General features: G+C 35.6%; 1 protein-coding gene across 12 annotated transcripts in view; it reads left to right on the plus strand.

The window, feature by feature from the left end:
• Pkp4 (plakophilin 4) overlaps nucleotides 1-8,937 on the plus strand; it is a 244,665-nt gene that overhangs the window by 137,735 nt on the left and 97,993 nt on the right. For all 12 annotated transcript variants that reach the window (XM_015479203.2, XM_015479208.2, XM_015479207.2 and 9 more), the window contains exon 3: nucleotides 6,658-6,770. In XM_015479203.2, coding sequence (XP_015334689.1) covers nucleotides 6,658-6,770 — 113 coding nt within the window. The remainder of the gene's footprint in view (nucleotides 1-6,657; nucleotides 6,771-8,937) is intronic.

Raw genomic sequence — 8,937 nt, forward strand, 5'->3', positions numbered from 1 at the left:
GCTGGGTCAAATGGTGGCTCCATTCCCAGCTTTCCAAGAAATCTCCATACTGCTTTCCAAATTGGCTGCACCAATTTGCAGTCCCACCAGCAGGCAGCTGCTTGTCTTCTGCCAGTGGGTTGCAGGCCCGCCTACCTTGCAGGAGTGATTGGAAGCTCTGTCCCGCTGTGGGCCACTGGGCCTTTTCTGTCAGTGGTCACAGTTCCGCCTACCTGGGGCGGCTCTGTGGGTGGTCACAGTTCCCTCTACCTTGCCAGCGCAGGGGGAGGGGGCGGCTCTGCCTCTCAGCAGGCTGCTGCTCCTCTTCTGCTGGTGGGTCACAGGCCCGCCTACCTTGCAGGAGTGATTGGAAGCTCTAAAATTTTTAATTTGTATTAGTAAAAATGTAAAAGCATATGAAACCAGAATTTCAGTGACTTCAATGACTAGAATGGTACTATATCTTCAAAAAGAGCCAATTAAATTTTTTAAAAAATCATTAGAAGAGGGCTGGGGTTATAGCTTAGTGGTAGAGCGCTTGCCTGACACATGTGAGTCACTGAGTTCAATCCTCAGCACCATATGAAAATAAATAAATAAAATAAAAGTATATAAAAAAAATCATTAGAAGAGATAATATAGGTCATATGAGAAGGAAACAAATTGAAAAATCCTGAGATTAAGAAGGTGTGTTTTTAAATGAACATAATTTCTGGGTGGGAATGAAGATCAGTCGTACAGCACTTGGCTACTTGTGAGAGGCCCTGGGTTATATCTCCAAAAAAGAAGAAAGAAAGGGAGGGAGGAAGGAAGGAAGGATGAGAATGATTTATTTGAGTATCAAATGAAAATAAATATTAAAGATTTTAAAAAGAGAGAAAAGCAAAAGCCTGGTGAGGCAGGAAGGCATGGAAAGACCAGTCTTAGACAAGAAGAAGACTCTCTCTCCACAAAGCCTGGAAGAAAACTGAGGATTAATGTGAATGGGGGGACAGAAAGTTGGAGCCGGCTGTTTTTCTTCGTTGTTGGCATCATAGTAGCAGTAACTGTTGTAGCTATTCCTAAATTAATGAATCAGTTAGACTAACTGAAGTAAATACGTGGTAGTGATGCAGATGAGCATCTGTAGCTGGATGGCTCTCATCTTAAGCATAATGAATTTTTGCACATATTTGGAAAAATAATGGTCTTTGCGAGTTAGGAAAAAGAACATGGCTGACTAATATCAAGAATGTAAGAGGAAATATGATTACCAATCTTGCTGAAAATGAGGACAATTATTTAATGCAAAGTGACAGTGAGGAATATTGTAGACAACTTTGTGCTAACAAGTGGAGGGAGCCAGGAGCCAGGAGGATGTCACCTCTAGTCAAAGGACATGGGAATTCAGTTACCTAATTCTTAATGCTTCAGGAAACCAGAGGAAGGGGACAGTAAGTAGCCTTATGCCTCGATGTACAGAATCCCTAGTATTTCTATTTCAAAGAAATACTGCAATCACCTATTTAAGGCCTCATTTAAGACAGAGGAAACTGGAAGTTTAGGAAAGGTAAACCTTAATTAGAGGGGAAAACAAGGTGGAAAAATAGAGATTTCATTCTAAATGACCATGCAGGAAAAATGGATAAGGAAAAGCACCAGCTAGAAGTCTCAGAAATGGAAAAATCTCATCTTTGAAGGGCAGGAGGGTGGGGCGGGGTAAAAAAAGAAAAAAAAGTACAGTGAGATAAACTCCAAACAGCACATGGAGAAATAATGAACTGAAGGAAATACTGAGAAATGTCCCCTGAATACAGCTCAGAGAAATCAAAATATGAAAAAGCCATATTGTACATTCAGTATTTCTACGTACTTTTATCCCTGAATGACACTAAGCATACGGAATAAAATATTTGTATTTTATTTTTTTGAAAGCAGGGCTAAACTAGAAACAAAGGAATTTAGAGAAATCAAAACTGAAAGGAGAGTAAGAATCCTCAGCTAAGTAAGCAGTAAACCTGGCTTTCACCCTAGAGACACCTGCCAAAGCTAGATAATCTTGAGCACACCCTTGGCTGGTTATGTGCTATGTGTGTCTCAGGGCTACAAATGGTGGACAGTCTACTGAGATTCCTTACCCGAGGCTAAAACTTCACACAACTACATTAGTTTAAAGGTGATGAGAAACCATTTTCACTGAAGTTTAGAAAAAGCCTGGATTTCTGGCAGTAGGGAGAAATTTCCCTCTGAAAGTTTGATACCTGTGAACATAAATGACCAATAAACCTAAGAAAAGATGTTGGCAATCAGGAAATACAAAGTAAAGCATAAGCAAGTTAGACTGTAAACAAAGAAGGGCAGGGAGTTTTAAGCTTCCAAATGTAAGTTGAGGTCAGTGAGAATGAGAATGAGGAGAAATTGGAGCTCCGCTACATGGCTAGCTGAAGTATAAATTGGTACAAGACTTTGAAAAGTAATCTGACAACTATTATCAAGGAAAATCAAAGATGTGCATACATTTTAACCCTGTAATTCTATTTCTGGGTCTCTACTCTGGAGAAGTCTGGCTTATGTGCCCAAGATGGTTTATATAAGAATGTTTATTTTATAGAGTGCTTATAATTGCATAAGCAATTGGAAACAATCCAAAGGTTTATAAGAGCAGAACATAAATACATTGTTCTATGATCATAAAATGGAATACTTTTAAGCAATGCTAAAGCTACATTATTGATATAGGTAAATCTCAAAATCATATAGCAGTAAAGCAATCTGCAAATCTGTGAACAGTTTACCATTTACAAAAAAAATGTGAATATAAAAAACAATGCTATATATCATGTGTGACTAAGTATATAGTAGTAATATTTAAAAAGTCATGAGTATAATAAACACCAAATTCAGAGTAATGATATTTTCTGGGGAGGGAAGAAGAGAGAAGATTAGGATTCAGGAGAGAACAACCAAGCCACCTCATTGTTTTTTAAAATTACATTGTAATATTGTATTTCTCAAGAAATCAGAAGCAAATATAGCAAAGTATTAAGATTTGCTAGAGGTGATTTGCTATTTGTTATTTCAGTTTCAGAAAATTCATTGTACTATTGGCTATACCTTTTCTGTATACTTGAAATATCTCACAATATTTAAAAACAGGGAGTGGGAGTAAGAGAAAAATTCTGTCATTAATTTAAAAAAAAAAGAATACAAGACAGCTTGGGTTCTCATTGAGATAAAATTTTGTGTGCACAAAATTTATCGTGAATCAACACCTGTGGAGGAAAGGGGATGGAAAAGTAGGATTGGACAGGGAAGAATATCAAATACTCTCCAGGCTAGCAAAGCATTAGCCATGCCTACAGGAAACCCTGGGGCTACCTGAGACTAATCTTCTATTCTTACCTCAGTTAGTGCTGGAGGAAGGATATTCCCTGGGGGAAAGGGGATTCTTTGCATTCCTGAAGGAGCCAACTGCCTCAGGCCAAGTATTGGCAACTGGGGCAGCAAGTCCTTCTTTGAGCTCCTTGGGTGGGTCTGTCATGAAAGTGAAGTTTTGTTTTCTTTTTTCCCTTCACTCTCTCTCAAATAATATTTATCATTATATTAACCTGAGAGATATGTCGTAAATACAAAGGAGAGTTTCATAGCACATATGAGTAGATTATAATCCTATAGCATATTAATAGCCTTGACACTTCTTTTTAAGAATGTGGTCTGAAGAAATTGTCATATACTAAATCATTAGCAAGCAATTTTAACATTAATTTCCTTGCTTTTCTCAGAAGAGAACAAATATAAGATACCCCTATAATTTAGATGCCCCATTTTAGATACTGATTTCAGAATTAGCTGTCACAGTCTATGTTTAGAGGGTAAAATATAAAAATTTAAAATTTATAGATGATATCTCTGCATAATCATCTTAATGAGTGTTATTTTGGAAATCGTTAAATGTGTTTTTATGTGACTATGTAATGCTGTCTTCCTCATCAGTCAAAGAAACCAGTAGAGACAGAATTGTCAAATATTTATATCCTACTCATTCATCTTGGTGCCAATCACACATGGGTGTTCAGCTTATATTCTGTAGGGACAGCAGTCATCATTTTACATCAAAGCCCACAAATATAATGTAAAGTTTAATGTAAATATTCACAGGTTTAGGGAGTATTTCCATGCCTAAGAGCTTCCTGATAGTCTGCTTTTGGCACTTCAGTGAAGTCCTACTTGTGACAAGTGTGGACATACAGTAAGTAAGGACATAGTGATATTCATTTTTAAGGGCTCTATGAGGAATACATTGTGAACTTTACTCAGTTGATAAGAATGTCAAAGGAATTGCTCATTTTAAATAGAAAATGCAGCATGAGTACAGAGGCTTGCCTAGCAACTCATTAGGTGTAAACAGTTTCTATAGGTGTCATTCAAGGTTCCTATTTGCAAGAAATAGAGGTGGACATGGCTAATTAAGGATAAAAGAGGGGAAAAAAGTGGTTATTAGTAAATTCCAACACTTCTATTGGAGAACAAGGCTTGAGATTTAACTTCCAGGAACAGTAACCAAATCTGTGCCACAAATTTGGTCAGATAAGGAAACAACTGATAACTTCCACTACCTTTGGAAGTGATTTCTGTGTAAGGAACTTGACCTTGAGATCTAATACAGGGAATGCTGCAAGAGGCAGAACAGAGAAAAGGAGCTTCCTGTTTTCTGGAATCAGTCTCTGAGCTGACATCTGAGTCACAGTCTGGCATGAGTGTATCTTCTAGACAGAGCCAAAGTTACTTATCTCTGCTTCAGAGGAAAAGGATTATGGGAAACTGTGTCCCACCTCTGCCTTCAAGCAGAAATTCTCCCAACCATTTCCTTAAATGGTTGTTGAAAAGATTAGCATAAGCAGCCACAAACATGATTTTATAACATCTACTACCATTGAATTGTTTTTTTCCTATGTTCTTATTTGAAATATACCTTCATCCTACCCTGGTATGGTAACTTCTGGCTATCCCAAAATGATATAACATGCCCACCCTCAGTCCTAGAATACAGAGTAACCAGGGTACAAAGATAATGTGATAGCTTGAGGAGTATTTGGGGATTTACACACAGTCCTTCTTGGCCCAGTATGATACAAGCAGCCACTCTTGTGGGAAAAGATGTACATAATAAGTAATTGAATAAAATAAATGAAAGAATGGAAATGTATCACAAAAACTATGCTATTTAAGAGCAAAGAAATTATGTCAGGTAAGCATGATACTACTAGGTTACTGACTATTGTACAGTTTATAGCCATATGTTCTTTTGTTGTTTAGCATTTATTAACAGCGAGCAGTCTAGGTATTGTTAGGCAGAGGCAGGCATTGTCCCACTTATCTATTATGATCATATTATATAGCAGTATTGAGCTAAATACTACTCACCTATATCCTTTCTAAAATGCCTCCACTATTGGGTTCATTAGAAAAGGATTTTCAATAGCAGATAAGGAGTTCAGGGACTGTTTATTAAAACTCATTCTAAGAATAGCTTGTGGAATTTACAAAGCCAATGCTATCAAGTAATTGCACATGTGCCTAATACCACAAAGAGTCAATAAAGTCAATTAAATTTTTATGCAAACGTTCATATCTAGTCATAAATAATATTTTAGGTAGTTTTATTTCTGATTGGTTTTTAGGTTTATTTGAGTGTTCACCTACCTGGTATTTTGCTCTAGCAATCATTGTCAAATTTGAACCACTTAACAATTTGTTTTGAATAGCTTGTAAAGCATTAATTGGCACAGGGGTTCTTGAGGTATTCTTCAAGATGCTATTTGTGTCTTAAAGCCTTTGAAATATATTTGATTTGATCTTTGGGTGTTTTATAGCATAACATGCTTTCTATTTATTAAAATCCCATCGAACTAACAATAAGAAAAGGACAAAGTTAAAACACTTTCTCTTATAATAGAACTCGTTCACCTTCATGATGTAGAATAGATTGAAGAATATAATTTCTTTTGACAAATTTTCTAGCTTCTTAGTACAATTTTGAATTCCACGTTACAGCCCAGTCTTTTTCACTTTTCTGTCTCACCTCTCTCCTTTCACACAATGGCACATGAATGCATTTGTGAAAGTAGCAAAATTCTCTTGGTTATGTCGTAGATAAATATAGCAAGATTTTTTCTGTGGGATTGAAAGGATATTTTTCCTTAGTTAAATGGCTTTGTATCAAACATGGTAAAGTGATTCTCTTCCTGGAGATTTACATTTTTTTTTTAATGCTGTGCTGACATACAGTACAGTATAAGGGATATAAAAATTAGCCATTGAAGATGAAGAGCTTTTATTGGTTGGCGTGCCTCTGATGTAAACACTTCAAGTAAGGTCTCTGCAAACATTAAATTTAATATGGCACTGCAGCAGAAAATATTGTTTTAAAGATCTGATTAGAACCACAAACAAAAAAGGCAAATAAAAATATACGTTTCCAACATCAAATAAAAGCTGCAACTCTATTGCCTTTAAATTTAAAATAACCACAAATCATTAGATTATTTAAACCATCCAAAGCTTGCACTTCAAAGAGCCACACTACAGCTTTATGTTATGGGTACGTTCCTGTGTTTCCTGTGACATACGCCAATTCATGTATCTGCCTGAGCAGCCAACCTCATCACCTTATATGCCTTTTATTTCCTTGACTCACAGGAGCTTCAGTTTCAACGACTCACCCGAGAACTGGAAGTGGAAAGGCAGATTGTTGCCAGTCAACTAGAAAGATGTAGGCTTGGAGCAGAATCACCGAGCATCGCCAGCACCAGGTACAGGGCCAAGGGCTCTATCTTTGTGTACTCTCAAGTGACATGTCTTACTAAGTTGCCCTGCATGCAGTAGATGATTCTGTTAGCGTTGTCCCGGTTAACTTGCCTTCCTAAATTTGACACAAAAGTTGTCAATACATTTTAATTTTGAGAATCCTCTTGTAATATTGATTACCCTTCAGCCCCATGCTTAAAGTGCTATGTATAGCATTGGTAAGCTTCTGTAGCAAAAGAAACTATGCTTCCTTCAGAAATTTGATTTCTCCTCTATAACTACAGTTGATGGATGTTACTCGGTTAATTGCTAGCTATATGGTAAGCTAATTGACTGGTATTTTGAAAACCTGGTATGGATTTTTTTAAACTGAGAAATATTTCTAAAAATTAAGATTTAGTCAACTTTTAAAAATGCCTTTAAATTGAGTTTTTCTGGAACTCTGTAAAATTACTATATGAAATGATTCTGTATATTCAGATATACTAAATACAAAATAAATATATACTTGAACATTTAATCATGATTATTATTTTTGTATAAATGACCTCTTCTGCTATCTAAGAACATCATTATTATAAAAATAAATACCATATACTCCAAATGGGTTAAATCGCTGCTTATCTATAGATTTCTTTCTTAGTTACATATTCCTAGAAAGCCTACTATGAAATACTTCATTACTTGTGTTTTTGAGCTTGGTATGTTTATACTTAGGTGGGTATGCCTATAATAACTTGTCTCTCAGTTATTTTTAGTCACATAATGGTTCTACTTCTCAGCATCTCCTGTTAGTCATAGACAATTCTCTTTTTGCTGAATAGAATGTGGTCTATAGTTTCACTTTTCCAGTGATTGTTGGTATGAATTTTAGACATAAGGCTGATAAATTATATTCACATGAATTTTCCATCTCAGAGCGTACAAGTAAAGTCAATAAAAACCTTTAGAAATAAATATAAAATTGTGATCTTTTTTTAAAATTCAGGTATGTTTTTATAGTAAAAAAATCATAAGCAAGGTGTAAAATTTCAAATTATAAATTTCTAATTCTACCTTTATAATATCCAGTTAAATAATTTATCAAGGAAGTAAAAATTGTCAAAACAAATTAGTTTTGACTCTATTCAATATTTTTAAAAAGTGGGCTGGGGATGTGGCTCAATCGGTAGCGTGCTCGCCTGCGGCGTGCTTGCGGCCCGGGTTCGATCCTCAGCACCACATACAAACAAAGATGTTGTGTCCGCCAAGAACTAAAAAAAAAAAAAAAAAATTTAAAAAAAAAAAAAAAAATATTTTTAAAAAGTTATGTATATATTGAGCAGACCCAAAAGGGAAATTCACAAACTCAATAATATTCCCCAAAAATATAGACCAATTTTGTTTAGAAAAATAGAATTTTATATTCATGGAAAAATTAAATAACATTTGAAGAATGCAGTATGGCTCGGTAAACAAACAGAGTTTCTCTTGCTATACCAATTAAAAAAAAATACTTAAGGAAATGGCAAAAGAGAAGGGAACTCTCTAAATACTAAAAGTAGAAAGGGAACCGAAAACCAGAACCAGAAGTATTTGAGCCACCTTTGCAGGAAGCCTGAGAACACTGCTTATACCTCAAAATGAGTCCTTGAATTGGTTTTAACATCCATACAGGGCCCAAGGAGTAAGGTTTAAGGTGTGTTCAGGATGGCCCCTTTGAATTTAAGATTGCTGCATTTAGCCAGGACCTTTAAAGGACCACACTCTTGGCAAACCCAAACTCATACTATATGTGGATTTGGGGTCCAGTTATAACTGTCCCCATCTGAGAAACTAACACCACTAAAGTTGAGCTCACAATCAGATGTTATAAAACACAAATCAATAAAACCCTAGGCTGACATCAGCACTATGACAGAATTGGACTTTCCAATATATCTTCTCTGACAGAAGCATTCATTTGAATAACTATCCACACATGAAAATAACTGCATAAAAGTTAAGGAATCCAGGTGAGGGATTACAGCCCTTGAGTATGCACAGAAGTAAGAAAAGATGAAGAGGGTAGGAAGGACAATTTTGCACTGTGCTTTGTTCATTACATACTTTTGGACTAATTCTAATCTTGTAAAAGATTGTATTAAAATACTTCTCTTCAAAAAAATATATATATATAAATAAATATATATA

This window comes from Marmota marmota, unplaced genomic scaffold, assembly GCF_001458135.2.
Source record: "Marmota marmota marmota unplaced genomic scaffold, marMar, whole genome shotgun sequence".
NCBI classification, from domain to species: Eukaryota; Metazoa; Chordata; class Mammalia; order Rodentia; family Sciuridae; genus Marmota; species Marmota marmota.